This window comes from Ascaphus truei, chromosome 14 (assembly GCF_040206685.1).
Source record: "Ascaphus truei isolate aAscTru1 chromosome 14, aAscTru1.hap1, whole genome shotgun sequence".
Classification (NCBI taxonomy): Eukaryota; Metazoa; Chordata; class Amphibia; order Anura; family Ascaphidae; genus Ascaphus; species Ascaphus truei.
Window position 1 is genome coordinate 22,183,077 of NC_134496.1, and position 21,269 is coordinate 22,204,345.

Consider the following 21,269-nt stretch of genomic DNA (forward strand, 5'->3'; position numbering starts at 1 on the left):
ATGCAACTTTAGCAACACTTAAAAACCAGACCACATGGAATTAAGCTTTATTTATTTTGATTAAATAAACCAGAAGCCGGGAGATGCTTGTTGCATGAAACGCTAAAGCAACGGGCGTAGAGGATAAATTATTAAAAGTTACCATCACCTGCATTTCTCTTAAAGGAGCAACTCATGCACTTTTGTAGTCATTTATTTTTTAACATAGGTTTGAAGCAGGAGGTTAAGTGTTTGATGTGAGAGGTCCTCGTTGGGACCAATGGCAAGCTGTCAATGACCTTCGACAAGTCACGTAGGCTCAGTGTTCTCCAAGTGGTGCTATGCCAGACATTAGCCGGTGACTAAATCGTACTTTAAAGGATCAATTCAACCTTAAAAAAATAACAGGATTGAAGCAGGGGATCTCCAGCGCTGAACCCCATTAAAGCTGCAGTTCAGTCAATATCCTGCATGTGTGTTTTTCTTAATAAATCAGTTCTGTAGTAAGAAAAAATACTTTTAGCATTTTCTGTTTTTAAAAAAACAACGTTGAAAGACCAATTTTCTTGTATTGTATTTTAACAGCCATTTGCTAAGGCACTGCCACTTCATGTCCTGTCACAAGCCCTGGCACACCCCTTTGTCAGCCCTGCCCTCCCTCTAGCAAATGTCAGTGCAGGATTGCTCATGAATATTCATGAGCTGCCACTGACAGACAAGCAGAATATAAACAGATCCCTTCACTAATTATGTCACCAAATTTCACCTATCAATACATGGATAACGAATTGACCTGCAGCTATACAGTTCTTTAGGTAATTAGAGATTGCACACATGAAACTATTGAAGTAAAAAAATAAATAAAAAAAATAAAATAAAAAAAAGACTGAACTGCAGCTTTAATTTGAGCTCCGGTATCCCCTGCTTCCCGAGATAGACCTCCAAAAAGGTGTGCCGGGGTCTCAGCGAAGTTTAAATCTCTCGCATTACGTGGGCCAATAGGAAGACGCACAGATGACGTCAGTGCTTCCTATTGGCCCACAGGAGCTTTGAGGGAACAAAAAAAAAAGCCATTACATGATCTCTGCTAGACGAGAGGCTACCGGGGACCTAATACGGAGGGTCCGTATCTCCGGAAGCAAGGTCCCTGGAGCTGAAATGTATACTGTAATGCACTAATTCACACACCAACTCCCAGACACTCGCATGCATACCTGCTCACACACCAACTCCCAGACACTCGGATGCATACCTGCTCACACACCAACTCCCAGACACTCGCATGCATACCTGCTCACACACCAACTCCCAGGCACTCGCATGCATACCTGCTCACACACCAACTCCCAGACACTCGCATGCATACCTGCTCACACACCAACTCCCAGACACTCGCATGCATACCTGCTCACACACCAACTCCCAGACACTCGGATGCATACCTGCTCACACACCAACTCCCAGACACTCGCATGCATACCTGCTCACACACCAACTCCCAGACACTCGCATGCATACCTGCTCACACACCAACTCCCAGACACTCGCATGCATACCTGCTCACACACCAACTCCCAGACACTCGCATGCATACCTGCTCACACACCAACTCCCAGACACTCGCATGCATACCTGCTCACACACCAACTCCCAGACACTCGCATGCATACCTGCTCACACACCAACTCCCAGACACTCGCATGCATACCTGCTCACACACCAACTCCCAGACACTCGCATGCATACCTGCTCACACACCAACTCCCAGACACTCGCATGCATACCTGCTCACACACCAACTCCCAGACACTCGCATGCATACCTGCTCACACACCAACTCCCAGACACTCGCATGCATACCTGCTCACACACCAACTCCCAGACACTCGCATGCATACCTGCTCACACACCAACTCCCAGACACTCGCATGCATACCTGCTCACACACCAACTCCCAGGCACTCGCATGCATACCTGCTCACACACCAACTCCCAGGCACTCGCATGCATACCTGCTCACACACCAACTCCCAGACACTCGCATGCATACCTGCTCACACACCAACTCCCAGGCACTCGCATGCATACCTGCTCACACACCAACTCCCAGGCACTCGCATGCATACCTGCTCACACACCAACTCCCAGGCACTCGCATGCATACCTGCTCACACACCAACTCCCAGACACTCGCATGCATACCTGCTCACACACCAACTCCCAGACACTCGCATGCATACCTGCTCACACACCAACTCCCAGGCACTCGCATGCATACCTGCTCACACACCAACTCCCAGACACTCGCATGCATACCTGCTCACACACCAACTCCCAGACACTCGCATGCATACCTGCTCACACACCAACTCCCAGACACTCGCATGCATACCTGCTCACACACCAACTCCCAGACACTCGCATGCATACCTGCTCACACACCAACTCCCAGACACTCGCATGCATACCTGCTCACACACCAACTCCCAGACACTCGCATGCATACCTGCTCACACACCAACTCCCAGACACTCGCATGCATACCTGCTCACACACCAACTCCCAGACACTCGCATGCATACCTGCTCACACACCAACTCCCAGACACTCGCATGCATACCTGCTCACACACCAACTCCCAGACACTCGCATGCATACCTGCTCACACACCAACTCCCAGACACTCGCATGCATACCTGCTCACACACCAACTCCCAGACACTCGCATGCATACCTGCTCACACACCAACTCCCAGACACTCGCATGCATACCTGCTCACACACCAACTCCCAGACACTCGCATGCATACCTGCTCACACACCAACTCCCAGACACTCGCATGCATACCTGCTCACACACCAACTCCCAGACACTCGCATGCATACCTGCTCACACACCAACTCCCAGACACTCGCATGCATACCTGCTCACACACCAACTCCCAGACACTCGCATGCATACCTGCTCACACACCAACTCCCAGACACTCGCATGCATACCTGCTCACACACCAACTCCCAGACACTCGCATGCATACCTGCTCACACACCAACTCCCAGACACTCGCATGCATACCTGCTCACACACCAACTCCCAGACACTCGCATGCATACCTGCTCACACACCAACTCCCAGACACTCGCATGCATACCTGCTCACACACCAACTCCCAGACACTCGCATGCATACCTGCTCACACACCAACTCCCAGGCACTCGCATGCATACCTGCTCACACACCAACTCCCAGGCACTCGCATGCATACCTGCTCACACACCAACTCCCAGGCACTCGCATGCATACCTGCTCACACACCAACTCCCAGACACTCGCATGCATACCTGCTCACACACCAACTCCCAGGCACTCGCATGCATACCTGCTCACACACCAACTCCCAGGCACTCGCATGCATACCTGCTCACACACCAACTCCCAGACACTCGCATGCATACCTGCTCACACACCAACTCCCAGACACTCGCATGCATACCTGCTCACACACCAACTCCCAGGCACTCGCATGCATACCTGCTCACACACCAACTCCCAGGCACTCGCATGCATACCTGCTCACACACCAACTCCCAGACACTCGCATGCATACCTGCTCACACACCAACTCCCAGACACTCGCATGCATACCTGCTCACACACCAACTCCCAGACACTCGCATGCATACCTGCTCACACACCAACTCCCAGGCACTCGCATGCATACCTGCTCACACACCAACTCCCAGACACTCGCATGCATACCTGCTCACACACCAACTCCCAGACACTCGCATGCATACCTGCTCACACACCAACTCCCAGACACTCGCATGCATACCTGCTCACACACCAACTCCCAGGCACTCGCATGCATACCTGCTCACACACCAACTCCCAGACACTCGCATGCATACCTGCTCACACACCAACTCCCAGACACTCGCATGCATACCTGCTCACACACCAACTCCCAGACACTCGCATGCATACCTGCTCACACACCAACTCCCAGACACTCGCATGCATACCTGCTCACACACCAACTCCCAGACACTCGCATGCATACCTGCTCACACACCAACTCCCAGACACTCGCATGCATACCTGCTCACACACCAACTCCCAGACACTCGCATGCATACCTGCTCACACACCAACTCCCAGACACTCGCATGCATACCTGCTCACACACCAACCCATGCAGAAGATTCCCAACTACAAAAAACATACCTTTCAACCTCCAGTATTCTGTTTTGATTTCGAAAAAACAGAGGTGAAAAACAGTCCCTCCTTCCACTGCTGCAGGGGAGCCGTTTGGGGGCAGACAGGAAAAGGATTACACCAAGGGTGTCCAACACATCCTCAACCTGGCCTGTTGGTGGCCCTTCTCAGGATATCCTTGCTTCAGCACAGGTGGCTCAGTGGCTTTCGTTGACAGCCGCCTGCACTTAAGTAGGGGTATCATGAGAACCTGACCTGTTGGTGGCCTTTGATGACTGGAGTTGGCCACCCCTGGTTTAAACGATATTGGGGCATGTCGTGTTAACACTTCCCTGGATGCAAACAGGTGGCAGGACTCGAGAAGTTAAATGGTATAATGACACTTTGTCCAGACTGTGGGCATCTCCATACTAAAAGCCAGGGAGACCATAATTGGGACAGGTTTGCAAAACAAAAATAATTCAGTGCTTTGTATTGTGGACAGATTACAAATTACACAGATGGCACCAATAAGGGGATCATACCTAACAGAGGAATGTATTTTGTAATAAAGTTAGATTGATCAGACTATAAATGTGAAATTTGTAGCAAAAAAGTAAAAAGGTAATTGAAATCACTAAGTTTATGTATCCATTTAGGTCTAAAAATGTCATTAAAACAATCACTGCTACCCTTGGAATACCTGTTATTTAATTGTACTTAATTGCAATTGATCTTCATTGGCCTCGGGAAATAAACTGGTGACTTTTCTGACAATTTCAACTCACCTTGTGTCTATCTCAGGATGTTTAGACCTACAGGCAACAACTGAATAAGACACACACATACACTGGTAATATTGCCAAGAGTACAAAAAACAAATGGAAAGAAAAAATAAAATAAATAAAATGCATCTTAAAGTATTCTTTATTAACCAATTGCATTAAAAGCTGTAGAACCCGCTTTCGTTTCATATAAAGGCACAGGAAGACAGTTTTGATGAAATATGGAAATTAAAACAGTAACTTACAAAACAATGTTCATGCACTTCCAAACCCTCAGTCGCTCATTCAAAGAAAGTCAACATGTGTGCAACTAACAATATGAATGGTCTTGTACAATAAGCGACAATCTGGAGCGAATGGAACAAAAGATTTATTGCTCTCAACACAAACTATTTTCTCCCTGTAGGTTTATATTACAGTTCCAAATTGCTCACTGGATTGGTTTTATTAGAATATTTCTATGCTTTGTAAAACACATCGAATCTAGCCGGATAATATCTGCAGTAACGAGCCTGCCTTGTCTAGTAATCAGAGCTGGCAGTGTGTTCTCTTCTGTGGTTTAGCAATCTCACAGAAAATGTTCAACCCGTTCATCAGGGGAGAAAAAGAAAAAAAAAATAAGGGTACATTTAATTTTCAAATCAACTCCTGTGATAACACCAAGACCTTCCAAGCATGCTCGGGATTGCTAGGCCGGGGCTCGGATTGCATTTTGTACCGTGAGCATCGTACCATTTGCTTTGTGTGAAAAGTTCATTTTCATTTCTGAGAAGAACGCAGCTGCTGCAGTTGTACCGTCCAAAGATTAATGGCCACAAAAAGTGGCACTGAAAAAGCAAAATGTTGCCAGGGCAACTAATTTGACAGTGATTTCAAGGTTAAATCAAGCCTATTAAATGCCTTGCAGAGGTTAGGGCAGGGGTGGCTAACTCCCGTCCTCAAGGACCACCAATAAGGGCAGGGTTTCAGGATATCCCTGCTTCAGTACAGGCGGCTCAGTCTTTGAGCCACTTGTGCTGTAAGCAAGGATATCCTGAAACCCTGACCTATTTGGTAGCCCTTGAGGACTGGAGTTAGCCACCCCTCGCTTAGGAACAGGATCCATCTCACTCATTGTAGTCCCCTCCAAGAACAAGCTACTACATTTGATGCATGTGTATGTAATATACATACGTGTGCCACACTTGGTGGGCGTTTGCTGCAAAGTAGAAAACCGGTTACTGAACAATTAATGCAAATGATTAAACCAGTGACAAGAATAGTGATTCAAAAGTCATTAAAGAATACCAATCATTCGGCTTGCACACATGTATGAACACAAACCCAAATGTACACCAAGTTAGGACAGGCAGTGAAAGCACCAAATATTCATAATTTTAATAGTGAATGTCTTCTCATTAAACAACTTTGCTTTTTGGATTATTGGGTGGTTGGGTGGTTTAAAGATGGCCACCACCTCAACAGGTAATCTGCATTACAGTAGGATGTGCATTACAGAGGCCATGTACGGTTTACACCAGGGGTAGCCAACTCCAGTCCAAGAGCTACGAACAGGTTGGGTTTTTAGGATATCTGTGCTTCAGCACAGGTGGTATTTGACTGAGCCACCTGTGCTGAAGCAGGGATATCCTCAAAACCTGACCTGTTGGTAGCTCTTGAGGACTGGAGTTGGCTACCCCTGGGTTACACTGAGAATGTAAAGCAAACCTTCAGTACCATCCCCATTAACACTTGTATAATTTATCCTGCTTCCAAGTCTCACCATTTTAATGTATTCACAGCGAACTTGCAATATTACCTTTTACAAGTCATGGGCCTGAATCCATATTGGGATACGAGTTAAAAGCCCTCTATCAGGAGAGGTCGTGATTATTTTCATAGCAGAGGCTCAGGGCTCTTTGAATATCAGCTTTGCTTTTAAAGGCGTTAAAAAAAAATGTATTTTATGAAGTGTACAGGTATTCTGGATGAATGTCTAGACAACACATTTTGAGCATTAAAGCCAGGAAAGGCTGGTGCAGTCCAGCGGTTAAGTTCAGCGGGAGTCACTAGTCATACTTCGTAGAAAAGGAGCCCACTGGAGCTGTGGTTCTCTGACCGCTATTATTTACTGCCTTTTAGAGATACAGCCATTTTTGTCTATGCCCTGTCCATAACATCAGATGCACCCGAGCCCTTGCAAGCAGCATAGGTTGAAGTACCCCAATTTGTAATCATCAATAGGACTACTTACTCTGCAACTTCTCTAGAAGTAGCAAAGTAACTAACTTTCCAACCCGCACTATTTTTCAATACATAAACTATTCAAACAAGTGTTTATCCTGTCACTTTGTTTTTGTAACAATACGGTTTATTAAGTATTGTAATACCCCTTCAAGTGCTTTATTAAAACCATTCCAAAGTGTTCTGGATATATTTTGTAAACTTAACAAAAATGTTTCAATTGTAGCAATGATTGGAAATAAAGAAGTACCCTCCTTGAGGTAGCGTCTAGTGTGACCATACCTTATTTACCTGTGATCTTGGACCAAGTACCAGAATTCGCATTATACAGATAATGTTTTAAATGGAGTGATTGATTACACAATATTCTTTGGTGTGTGCTTTTTAGCACAGTGAACTTTTTTTATCTTCATTATTAAAAGAAACACTTCCTGCCATCCTACCTACATTGTTGGATAGTCATATTATACAGGTACCATATCATGTAGTCATAATAGCAATGGAAGAACGGGGGGGGGGGGGGGTACAGTTTGGGTGGATAAATACAACAGAACAAAACCTAACATTTTAGAACGAAAATGTGAACCCTGCCCTATAAGGTACATATGACGTACTCCATTCCGTGAAAATTGCTAATATTGAAATAGGATTAGAAAGAAAAAAAGCCCCCAAGTCTAAATCAAGATCCAAAAATCTTTGTTTCAACATACAAATATGAACTGACGTAAGAAAAAGCCTTTAAAACAGGCCTGCAGTCTTAACTTGACGTTCCAAGTAAAGGCATCAGCGTCACAAAAATTGTGATACTAATGTAATGTCATGTCAACTATTTTTTGACACATGAATAATCAATGAAGCTATCAAAGTCCATTATCCCCAGCCACCTGGAGATCCTCATCCGATACACCTCTCAGGTAATCAGCGAGAAATCAATAGAAGTTTCAGTAGCTTTAATTAGAGAAGAGCACGTACCTTGCATATTGGCAAAGGATTGTACACCACCTGTTTATGCCATTTAAACTATTTTATGGCATACACAAAATGTCCATTTAGAACTTCTGTATATATACACAGCAGTAAAATTAAAGAAAACTGTACGTGCCCCACCTAATTAAACCATATTTGCTAGACCAGGTGTTCTCAACTCCAGTCTTCCAGACCGCCCCCCCTCCCCCACCCTCAAAGACTGAGCCACTAATTGAGCCACCTGTGCTAAAGCAGGGATATCCTTAAAACCTGACCTGTTTGGGGTAGGTGGGCCTTGAGGACTGGAATTGAGAAACCCTGGTCTAGACCACTAAAACAAAAAAAAGAAAACCAATATGGACTACCTCACATTATTACTCAATTCTGCAAGGTATTCCCGCAATTCTTTAGCAGCCTTGAATCTGCCATATCTTTTCTTTGGGTTAGCACACTCGTCCAGCAATGCCTCAAGACGGCCATCTTTGGCGACTTCTGCTGGAGGATCGTGAAGAAGTCCTCCGGAGGTTCCACGCCAGGTGGCATGTCTAGATAGGAGGTTCTGACAAATAGCGTAATAGTTGTGATCCACGGTGGAACGGGAGCAAAGAATCTCTTTTGAGAAGGACAGGCACGCTTCCTTGTCACAGTCGTCAAACTTGCTTTCGTACCACACGTCCCAGTTCTCTGGTTTATCTGGAAGACACACAAGAGACGAGATTTATACCTTGAAAACACAATCTTGGGAAAAAGCTTTGAACTCAATAGGCTGCAAATCAGCTCTACCAAAATAAGATCACGTTCCCCCGGGCTGAAAGAGCAGCTCAGTGAGTAAAGGCACCAATTCAGAAAATAATGTCAGATTTTGCAGCAGGAGAGCCTGGTTTAAATCCCAGTGTTGGCTACTTGTGACCTGGAGAAAGACGCTTCATCTCTGAGTCTCAAAAACCGAAAAGATTGTAAGCTCATCTAGCCAGGCAGGGTCTGTAAAAAACATGATATGTACAGTGCAGCATACTGAGCATTGTAATTGCAAAGCGCTCTGAACCCTGGTGGGAGGAAATCTCTACATGAAAAGTGATTATGAACCAATTATTCTGTTTATTTTTCAAGGCTAAGTGAACAAAAATTCTCCCACGAAAACAGTTAATATTTCTAAAAAGTGATTATTCTACTTACATGTGCACCTTTCCCCTAGTGTGACCAGATCACAGAAACCAATAGCTACAATAACAGATTTAGCCATTATCTGAACCTTTAACCTACATTTCAACTGGTCTGAAAAAAAAATTAAAAAAATTTTTTAAAAAAAGCCTCACACATTTGGCATGAGTCATGTTACATCACTGGGATCCCCAAAGGATAAGTTACATGGCTAGCTATACTAACTTGACTGTTGCTACATCGCAGGGTTTTATATGTGCCCTTAAGTTTATCGGATCTCCTAGCACACATTTGGCAGCAGTGAACCGCCGAGTCAGTCAAGTGAAAAGTGACAACTGCTCTGCTGATTAACAGTTCAATGTAATCAAATGGAACCGTTATAAAATTGTTTCCTAGTCAAAAATCAATAAAAACAAAAAGACATGAAATCTAGGGACAGCCATAATCGACTGGAGAAATCAGTTTGATTTGACCAATTATTGTTAAAACAGGAAGCTAACAATTAACCTAGAATATCAACACTTTTTATGCATCAAAACAAGTTTAAAATGTTAAGCAGGATAAACATCTTGGCATCCTCAAAATGACACTAACGAATGCAGGCACTTCATATATCAACCTTAACATATGGGAATTTGATTGAAAGGTGAATTCGTGTTGCTTCAACCATCAATCATGTCTGCCTTGGAACAAGACAGGTGTTAAACTTTCAGAAGATAAATATTGACACACTTACAAAGTATGCACACTGGGTTTGTTTTCCAGAGATTAAACCAAAGCAACCCTGTTTATGTATATACAGGGCTGGAAAATTCCACTCCTCCGCTCCGCTCCTCCAGGTTGAGTGGAAACTCTAGGCAGACAAATACAGAGAGTTTCCTTTTTGTTGGGCCGAGCACTTAAAGATGCCAAACTGAAGGATGCTTGGATGTCACTCAGCGCTGGACCTTTGACCCTAGCATCCCACAATGCCTTGCAGTTTGGCCCGTTTAGGCGCAAGGCATTGTGGAGTGCTAGTGTTGAGGCTCCAGCGGTAAGACATCCACACTGCCTGGACATCCTGTAATGATTCACTTACCTGCACCCTATATCAGGGTTTCCCAAACTTTTTTTTCCGTGACCCGGTTATTTTTGAACTTCTCCTTCGTGACCCACTAAAAATTTTATCGCCTATACTGGCCTATAGGGCCTGCACAGACACACACACAGCCACTGCTACACACACACACACACACACACACACACACACACACACACACACACACACACAGACACTGCTACACACACACAGAGACACTGCTACACACAAACACTGATACACACACACATACACTGATACACACACACACACAGCCCATGATACACACACACACACACACACACACACACACAAACACACACACACACAGATACACACACACACAGCCCCTGATATACACACACACACACACACACACACTCGGGACTGGGACACTTGGGTGGGAGGCAGTGACTGGGTGGGTGTGTGGGAGACGGTGGGTGAGTGACTGGGTGGGTGGGAGACAGTGGGTGGGTGGGTGACAGTGACACTTGACAGTGACTTACCTTGCCGCCGGACGCTTTCCCCTGCTGCCCCCGATATCCCCTGCTGCCCCCAATATCCCCTGCTGCCCCCAATATCCCCTGCTGCCCCCAATATCCCCTGCTGCCCCCAATATCCCCTGCTGCCCCCAATATCCCCTGCTGCCCCCAATATCCCCTGCTGCCTGGGACGGGAGGGTTTGGGGGCACGGGAGGTGGGCTCGGGAGGGGGTGCCACGGGAGGTGAGCTCGGGAGGGGGTGCCACGGGAGGTGAGCTCGGGAGGGGGTGCCACGGGAGGTGAGTTCGGGGGGGGGGGGGGTGCCACGGGAGGTGAGCTCGGGAGGGGATGCCACGGGAGGTGAGCTCGGGAGGGGGTGGCACGGGAGGTGAGCTCGGGAGAGGGGCTCGGGAGGGGGGCTCGGGAGGGGGTGCCACGGGAGGTGAGCTCGGGAGGGTGTGGCACGGGAGGTGGGCTCGGGAGGGGGTGGCACGGGAGGTGAGCTCTGGAAGCGGGTCGCGGGGGGAAGCGGGCCGCAGAGGAGCTGGTACTTCCTCCTCCGTCCCACGTTGGGAGCGGGGGGAAGGAAGGGAGCGGGCCCTACTTGCCCTGCGCATGCGCGCTGGACCGCGGGGGGAATAGCTGCCATTTTTTTTAACTTGAGCGGGGGGGAGACACCGCGAGGCCAGCCTCGCTGCGACCCGGTGCCGGGTCGCAACCCACCATTTGGGAAACGCTGCCCTATATGAGATGGGGAGTAGGGGGTATGATACCTTTTATTGAACCAACAGTTGATATATTACAAGGTTTCCAACCTCTCAGGGTCCTTCATTGGGTTACAGGGGCCTCTTTTGGAATGTTACTTATCAACATTACTTCAAGGCATACAAGGGTGGTGCATTGTGAACCATTGTGTGGGATTTAAAAGCTTGGAGACAGAGGATTAGGATAATGTCTGAGATGCAAATGCACAAGTGGTATTTGTATGTACTGTACCATGTTGACAGACGATAAAAGCTCTTTATTTTAGATTATGATGCAAATTCAACAACTGCATGGTGTATGGTTTCCTGAATCAGATGGGGGTAACAGCAAAATATAAACAGAAAGAATAAGGTACATAGAACTATACCTACTTTGTTTTATTAACTTTTTATCTGCCACCAACACATTTTCAGCATCGACAATGATCACTTTTCCATCCCGAGACCCAACGGCAAAGTTGTCAAAGCTGACGTCCAGGAGGTAAAGGGCGAACTCAAAGTCATTGTTCGTGAGCTGTTCTGCGATTTCCATCAACTGCCACGCTAGGTCCACACGCTTCTCCCACGGCGCATTAAAGTAACTCCATAGCTCTTCGCCAATGTAATTTACAGCCACCATTCTGCCACAAGCGCCTAGATATTTAGGAAAAGGCCAGCCTTCATCCGACGGGAAGCTCTGCGGGGACAAAGGTGGCAATGCAGTTAAGTGACCACTATTTTAATGATTGTGAATACAACATAATAGCCGACCGTATATAGTTTAAACATTTATGATTTCAGAATCTGCCGTAAAATGTGTCACAGCAAAGGAAAAAACAGGGCTCATATAAAGTAATCTCCACATATGTAGTAAAGTTCCAAAAGTTGCGCTAGTCGGAGAAAATCACTAGACGAGGAAACAGTCCCAAGCATTGAGGTCTCTCCTCATACAAAGTTCAGATATACTTCTTGTTTATCGCTTCATATGAAATTAAGGTGGAAAAACATATTGATTTTATAATGCAACTGCGCCATTCCAATGGAGAACAAAGATAACACGTTTACGCTATTCCAGCATTCTATTTGGGAATATTTCTTTTATAAGTTGAACTTCAAGTTGAAGGCCAACTCCACAAAAGAGACGGTTAATGACTTCTGCACAATAAAATTAGCAAAGTACAATCACTCACGAGGGACAGATGTTCTGCAGTTATCATTAAGCAATTATAATTCACGCATGGTCGCAATAGCGAGACAAAATGCCCTCAGAACTGCTGTTAAAAACCACAAGGAAAATGCATATTTGTTCTGAAATAAAGCCTGACTGAGCTAAAGAACAGGTTCTATTATCACTCAGCTGTCAAATCAGTAGATGCCAATCTTTTAAAAGACTGTTTTGAGACAGACGCAAGGAAGCACTAAACATCCACTTCTAATCACCTTCCTTCTTTCTTTTAACCACTTGCTCTTAAGGCAATCCAAGCTGTTTCTTTTTTCTTTTTTTTTTTATATATACAGGATTAAAACTGGTGGTTTTCCAGAGCTGAACCCCATTAATGTAATGTATATAATGTATACACTTTTCATTTATGTAACTGTATTTTTAACCATGTATTTGTCATATTAACTATGCCCAGGACATACTTTAAAACAAGAGGTAACTCAATGTATTACTTCCTGGTAAAACATTTTATAAATAAATTAATTAATTTCAGCTCCGGAGACACTTACCGCTGTAGTGGGTGCTGGTAGCCACCCCAGGGGTTCACATTATGGCAGATTTTCAATGCTCCTGGGCCCGTAGGAAGCTGCATCACCCGGTGCAGCTTCCTATTGGTCCATGTGACCGGTGCTTTAAACTGCAGATAAGTGCCACACCTTTTGTGAGGTAAATATCTCGGTAAGCAGGGGGTCACCAGAGGTGAAATTAACGGGGTTCCGTTTCGGAGACACCCGGCTTCAATCATGTAACAAAAACAAAACAACTTATTCATCTAGACCAGAGGTGCACAAAGTTTTGATCCTGCACCCCCCTGCTTACTCCCCTCCCAGCTCGTGTCCCACGTCCAGGGACCCCATAAGCATTAGCTCAGGGACGTTTTATGTCCTATACCAGTGTTTCTCAACCAGGATTCCTAGGAACTCTTGAGTTCCCCGGGCATCCCGTAAGGGTTCCCTGCAATTTTCTGGTCATTTGAAAATTGCATCAAATACAGAAGAATTTACAATGCATCTGATCAGAGTTGCTATTAAAGATGGTTGGGGGTACCTCAGAATTTCACTTGGGGTTCCTTAACCAAAAAAAGTTGGAAACCACTGCCCTATATAGACCAGTATCGCTATAGTTTTGTAAATTTTAAGTGCATCTGTACACTATTATTCAGAAAACACACTATGAATTAAGCCCAGTAATACCCGAGCCGCTGGCTACTCGTAATACCCGAGCCGCTGGCTACCCGTAATACCCAAGCCGCTGGCTACCCGTAATACCCAAGCCGCTGGCTACCCGTAATACCCGAGCCGCTGGCTACTCGTAATACCCGAGCCGCTGGCTACCCGTAATACCCGAGCCGCTGGCTACTCGTAATACCCGAGCCGCTGGCTACCCCTCCTTATCGCTAAAGTTTCAAATATTACAGGCACATGTAAAATTGCAATGCCTTCGCTGCCAAGGTGAGAATATTTGACAGTTTGTTCTCTCTTTTTATATGGCATAGAAAGTCATCAACAAGAACTTTTGACTCTAATCTCCTCCCAGCAAGATCGCCGCTTTTCGCTTCCCAATGCATCTGTGAGATGTAAACTGAGTCAATACAAAAATGTGCATCTCATCTTAAACCCTCCAATGTCACACCGCAGAGAGAAGCAGTTCAACTAAGTGACTTGCACCTTAAAAGGTTCATCTGAAAGTGCCTCATTACTGGAGCAGTCTTGCAAGTTACAATGGGTCAGACCCAATGCTGAAGATCCAAAATTTAAGTTTGAGAGCCAGGGTGGTCAAATCCAGACTTCAAGGGCCACCAACAGGTCAGGTTTTCAGGATCTCTGTTTCAGCCCATGTGGCTCAGTCCCTGCGTCAGCACAGATGGCACAATCAGTGGCTCAGTCTTCAATTGAGCCACCCTGTGCTGAAGCAGGGGGTAGCCTGAAAACCTGACCTGTTTGTGGCCTTTGAGCACTGGAGTTGTCTGCTCCTGTTGTAGAGCTTTCCTTCCCAACCTTCTCGTGTGTGCTCAAAAGCTCTTGCAAGCATTCCTCACAGCATTGAAGCATGTCAAAAACCAGCTCAAAATGTCTTTCCCTCAAGCTTTAACCCATTTATAAAACTTTAAACATTCAATAAATAAAATATTCTTTTTCCAATGCACAGAATGGCTTAGGGCATCAAATGTTTATTCAACCCTCATTAGCACTACAGTAGAAAGAAAAACCTATCGGGGGCTTAAATTTTTTTTTTTTTTTAAATACATTTTCTGGGGACCTGGGCAGACTGAAATCCTTCAGGAAAAAAAGGAAATACTTTTATTAGTATTACTATTTTTAAAGCAATAAGGTCAAGCTCCTTACTTTTGAAACAAAACCCGAAATAAAATAGTTTATGGGATCACTATGCTCGACTAAGAATGTGAAAACTGATCAAATTGGCACCGAATGCGGTTTCATGAAAGCAGAATTCCAAAGAAATTGCTATAAAGCAGGGCGCCTCGAGGAGATATCCATTTGTAGTTCCGGGACCCCCAGCTTCCTCAAGGTTCTTGTCTCTGTAGGTGCTGCAATGCTTCTTGGTTCTTTAACGGCACACAGGCCAATAGGAAGCCGTGACGGATGTCGGGTGCTTCATATTGGCTCCCATGCTGCAGGAGATTTAATCCTCACTCAATATCATTTACCTGGCTGGTGGCGGTACCAGGGGCACCTTTGGAGTTAAGCATCTTGGGATGCAGGGGTTCCTAAGATGTTAGGGCTGTTCAGCACCAGAACCTCAACCCTGCTTCATACAAAACGGGAGATTGCATCCCATCTTTAAAAAGGAGATGCGCCGGATGCATTTGGGCTTGGGGAATAGTTTTAGATATAAAACAACCCTTATTTTATCTTGGCCATGGTTATGACAAACTAAAAATAAGCGTAAAGCAAAGTGAAGTTTTAGATGCTTGGATTGAGCCAATATTGTTGCAGGAACAATTGCGTTTTGGCAAGAGCCAAGTAATAAGAGGTGATGGCAAGAAGTCATTTTCCAGCAACCGCAGCAGACATGGTCTAGTGCTCAAATACCATAACAATCACTGTGTGCTTCTAGTCCATGTGGCAATACCATGTCCTCTGTCATTTATCCTAGAACTACTCTAGAACGGATGCCCAAAAAGTGCTAGAACAAGGTGGTTATAATCTGAAGCTAGACGGTGACAGGCTTAGTGGAAATGTAAGGAAGTTCTTCATAGAAAGGGTGGGGGACTTATGAAATAACCTCCCAAAAAGGTTCTCAGCTAATATAGTTAGGGAATTAAAAATGCTTGGAATAGACAAAGGCTATCAGAAATTTGAAAAAAGTCAAGTATCAAATAAGGTATTACAGTAGGTCAAAAATGGGTCAAGTGTTTCTTATTTATATTTCTGTGTTACAGCCACTCACTACCTTTGTCTAATGAAGTATACAGGGTAGAGAGAACCTAATAACCGATTAAAGAGCGTGTTCATCCTCAACGCTACAAATCTGTCCCATCACATCCAATAAAAAGCCAAAGCCCACTTCAAGCGGATATGAAATTATTCTGGAATCCAACGGTTATTTTCAGGAAGACTTCTCTACATTGCAAAAATGTATATTTAGAAACAATTCAACGCAAATGCAAAAATGGCGTAGGACAAGTAGCAATATCATATGGTGTGAACATGCAAAACGGCTGGAATTAGTTCTGGTATATCTAGTAAAGTGTGCATATAAGGCAAACTTCATAAAGTTATAGGGTGATAATGGCAGCATTTCCTACAGCAGAAGCAAAATTAAGAATGACTTACTTACAAGGGATGCTTAACATTTTTCCAAAAGCACATTGTGGCAGTCAGCACAGTAGTATGGAAAATGTAGATGGAAACAAAGACTCCATTTCAATTAAGGTGTTTACTTGGGATTTATTGGGATATTCTACACCTGGGTCTCACTTGGTCACTTCCAGATGTTATTTAATAAACGTATGTGTTCTACTTTATGCTTGCAAACAGAAAAGGGAATTCATGCTGCAACAAGGGGTTCTTTTTAATACCAACATGTTGAAAGGAGAAAATTTAACCAACTTACCGTAATTTTATTTTCCTGGAACCATGGCAATGGGCACTGTAGGGTTAAATATCCTCAGCGGAGGATGACAGAAAATTGAATTCTTGCAGGTAGGCCATAAAGGCCCCTCCCCCCACTACCTGCAGATAGAATCCTTAGACTAACAGCTGAAAAATACAACTGATTTATATTAGGCATTCATAGGGAGGGTAACTATGTGCTCACTGCCATAGTTCCAAGAAAAGAAAATGATAGTAAGTTGGTTACATTTTCTCTTTTCCTGTTCACCCTGGCAGTGGGCACCATAGGGACATACCCAGCATTATTATTTAGGGAGGGAAAGAAAAAACAAAACAAATGCCAATATCAGTTTCAACCACTTTATTTATTAGTCTTCCACTTGATTTTATTACAGACTGAAGTACTTTTCGACCAAAGCTTGCGTCAGCTGAATCCCGAATGTCCAATCTGTAATACTTCATAAATGTGTTAAATGAAGACCATACTGCCGCTTTGCAGATTTGTGCCGGTGATGCTTGTGCCTTGAATGCCCACGAAGTGGCCATTGCTCTCGTTGAGTGTGCCTTTAAGTTCAACGGCGGATTTTGTCCTTAGTTTTCGTACGATTTTCTGATACATGATACGATTCATTTGGATATAGTTGCTTTTGACGCTGCTTGCCCCGGCCTTGGTCCTTCTGGAATGTTAAACCGCGTGACTATGTCTTGCACCCTATCGATATAGGCTTTCAAGCATCTCACTACATCAAGATTATGCAACCTTCCTTCCTTATTACCCGGTTTTGGGCAAAATGAGGGAGTTACAATTTCTTGGTTTATATGAAATAGAGAAACTACTTTCGGTAAGAAATGGTACACTGGTCACATCACTGCTTTATCTTGGTGGATGACCAGAAACGGTTCTTTACAAGACAAGGCTTGTAATTCTCCCACTCTCCTTGCTGATGTAATAGCTATAAGGAATGCAACCTTCCATGATAACTTCAAGGGTATTTGATCTATAGGTTCAAAGGCTGCATTGTGAGAACATCCAGTTCTAGTGATGGGTCCCATGCTGGCACTCTATTCTTGATTTACAGTCTTAACCTCCTGCAAGAACCGAATAACGAGCTTTTCAGTTGCTAGATTCTTCTCCAACAGTGCTGATAATGCAGAAACTTGCACCTTCAATGAACTGAGTCCTCTATCAAACCCTTCTTGTAGGAATTCTACTAGTGCAGAGTATTGAGGGGGAAAAACGTCTTTTTTTTTTTAACACACCAGTCTGAAACATAACCAAATTCGGTAGTATACCGTTGATGTAGATTTCTTTATTGCTTTCAACAGGGTTTTTATTGTTCTATCTGAACATCCCTTCTCTCTTAATGCCTTCCACTCAATCTCCCAGCCGCCAAGGCCAATTGTTTGGGCTCTGGGTGATATACTGGTCCTTGTAGTATCAGTTCCTGGATATTTGGTAGATGCCATGGTGTGTCTATCACCATGTTTATGAGATGGGCAACCATGGTCTCCTTGGCCAATATGGTATCACCAGTATCACCTCTTCTTGATCAGCCATGATCTTCCTTATCTTTGAAATTAGGGGAATTGGAGGGGAAAAGATAGGCCTCTGTGTGCCTTGCACTGGGATGAAAGTGCCTTGCACAATAATTTTCCACCTTTGTTTTGGCAAGTAGCCATCAGAACTATTTCTGGTTGCCCCCAACATTTTACCAATTTGCAGAATACCTGGTTGTCTAATGACCATACTCACAGGTGAATTAGGTTGCGACTGAAAATCTGCTGTAATATTTTCTGGCCCTGGTATATGTATGGCTGTTATATCTGTAACATAGCCTGCTGCCCATGATAGAATCTCTGATGTTAGTTTCAGTTTTTTGCTCCTTGCTTGGCTATATATTTTTACGACGGCCCTGTCGGATTTTATTTTTGTATATTTCCATCATTTACCTGGCTTTGGAATGATTCTAGTGCTTTCTGAACTGCCTTGAGTTCCAGCAGGTTTAATGCTAACTGCTGTTCTTTGGTTGTCCAAGTACCTAGTACCAGTAGCTCTCTACATCTGGGCTCCCCAACCTGCGCTGCTAACATCTGTGTTGATCGTTACCCATTGTATCCGAAGTAACGCATGTCCTTTTAATAGGTTTTGGGCATTTTCCCACCATCTTCGCTCTGTATGTGTGGGTATATGTATATTTCTTGTTTTACATCCTTGGGATCTCCGTTCCACTGCTGTAAATTTTGTTGTTGTAATGGTCTCATGTGTAGACTTGCCCATTTTACATTTAGCGTTGATGTATATTTTCCTAGGAGTCTCATACCGTCTGCTGCTGCAGAGATGTTCGCTGTTCTGAGCGTTCTTGCCTCGATTCCAATGTCTTGGACCCACAAGTATGGTAAATCGCACCTCTCCTTCTGCCGTGTGAAATTCTACTCCCAAGAATTTTAAAGACTGTTGGTACTTGTTGGCTTTTGTCTATGTTTACAAACCAGCCATGATGTTCTAGAAAGGACACCACTATGTTTGTCTTGTAGCAGTTTTTCTTCTTTTTTGACTATAAGAATACCGTCTAGATATGGATACATTTCTACGCCCCTTTTTCTCCATTCTGCCATCAATGGAGCTAAAACCTTTGTAAACGTTCTGGGAGATGTTGCTAGTCCAAACGGCAGCCCCGTATATTGGTAGTGTTCCTGATTTATTGCAAATCTGAGGCATTTCTGATGTCTCTTTGCTATAGGGCTGTGTAAATAGGCATCTTTTAGATCTATTGATATCATCCAATCGTTTGGCTTTACTTCTTGGATAATGTTTAGTGAAATCATTTTGAACTTTATTACGTGTAAGTACTGTAGGCATTTACAGTTCTTAGATCCAATACTGCTCTGCAACCTCCTGATGCTTTTTCCACCAAAAAGAATAGATCCCTGTCCTTTATTACGTTGGCCTGTAATAACTTTCAGGATAAAACACATTTGTTTTATTTACTGTTTTTTCTGTGTATATTTTGTCTTTAAGAATATATCCCTTCTTGGAATGTTCTTGAACTCCAGGTGGTACCCGAAAGGGATCAGTAGTACCCACCTGTCTTATTGATTGAGTCCATGCTGCTTCAAACTGGCGCAGTTTTCCCCCAACTGGTAGCAGCTGGACCCCTTAACCGTCATGAGAATTTCCCTCTGGGCAATGACGCTCTCTGGAGCCACGAGAAAGCTTATTTTGTCCGCGTCTCCATGACGTTTGTCTTGAGAACTATCTCCCAGGACGGCATGTTCTTGCTTCCCTATACTGTGTTCTTTCCACCTGATGGTATGAAGGGACATATCTTCTATTTCTACTTTCTTGTGGTAAAAATGTGCTTTTACCTCCTGACGCTTTGTTTATAATTGCATCCAATTTATTCCCAAATAGAAATTCTCCTTCAAAGTGCAAATGACATAATCTGTTTTTGGATGCTTTGTCTGCCATCCAGTGTCTGAGCCATAGCACGCTTCTTGCTGTTACTGTATAGGCCATTGATTTGGCTGCCAGTCTTACCGCATCCAGCGACGCTTCAACTACCCAATTGATTTCTGACAATGCTTTTAGAATAGAAGTTCTCTTGACTCCATTTTCCAATGCTTCTTCTATATTAGCAATCCATATCCGCATTGCTCTTGATACCGATGTCGTTGATATCGCCGTTTACATGCTGGACCTGCTGTCACATATGCCTTCTTCAAAACACTATCCATCTTATCCGTTACATGTTTGAGTGATGCAGCATTTTCAACTGGTATGGTTGTTTTTCTTGAAATTCTGGAAATTGCTGCATCAATTTTGGGACTGACTTCCCAATATTTTACCTCTTGTACTAAAGTATACATCCTTTTAAACTTTCGGGGAATATTTCCTTTTGTATCCTGCGGTGACAATTCCATTTGTATCATACCTAATTCCAGTTGTATAACCGTAGCACAAAGATGAAAAATATTTTTCAGTTCCATGATCTTTTATTCTCTATTAAAACTAAGCTAAGGACTCGCCTAGTTTTACTAAGCAACACTTTACTTCCTCCAGCTTCCATGTTGGCTTCCAAACCTTTCAGCTGATTTCTCTTGTCTGCCGAGCGTTCCATGCTGCGGCTGCTTCCAGGACACCTTCACACAGCCCTGTGTGCCGTCGCTGTGCCGTCAGCGTCAACCCGTCCAATCGGAGCGCTTGCGCACACGCGTGCTATGCACTGACATGGGACACCTTGACGGTCTGTCTCCTGCACTCCGCTGCGTTCTCCGACACCTCTGCGGTAAATATTATCTGAGCCTCCGATCAGTTCTACATACCTGCTGCGTTCCATGACTCCATGGTTCTCCTGG

At 44.4% G+C, this 21,269-nt stretch overlaps 1 protein-coding gene across 1 annotated transcript in view; it reads right to left on the reverse strand.

Annotated features, from left to right (window-relative positions):
* Positions 1 to 5,086: 5,086 nt before the first annotated feature.
* Positions 5,087 to 21,269, reverse strand: part of DIPK2A (divergent protein kinase domain 2A) — a 62,991-nt gene continuing 46,808 nt past the window's right edge. Inside the window, exons 2-3 of the mRNA XM_075570087.1 lie at positions 12,009 to 12,312; positions 5,087 to 8,844 (exon numbers count right to left, since the gene is read on the reverse strand). Coding sequence (XP_075426202.1) covers positions 8,513 to 8,844; positions 12,009 to 12,312 — 636 coding nt within the window. The 3' untranslated portion in view covers positions 5,087 to 8,512. The remainder of the gene's footprint in view (positions 8,845 to 12,008; positions 12,313 to 21,269) is intronic.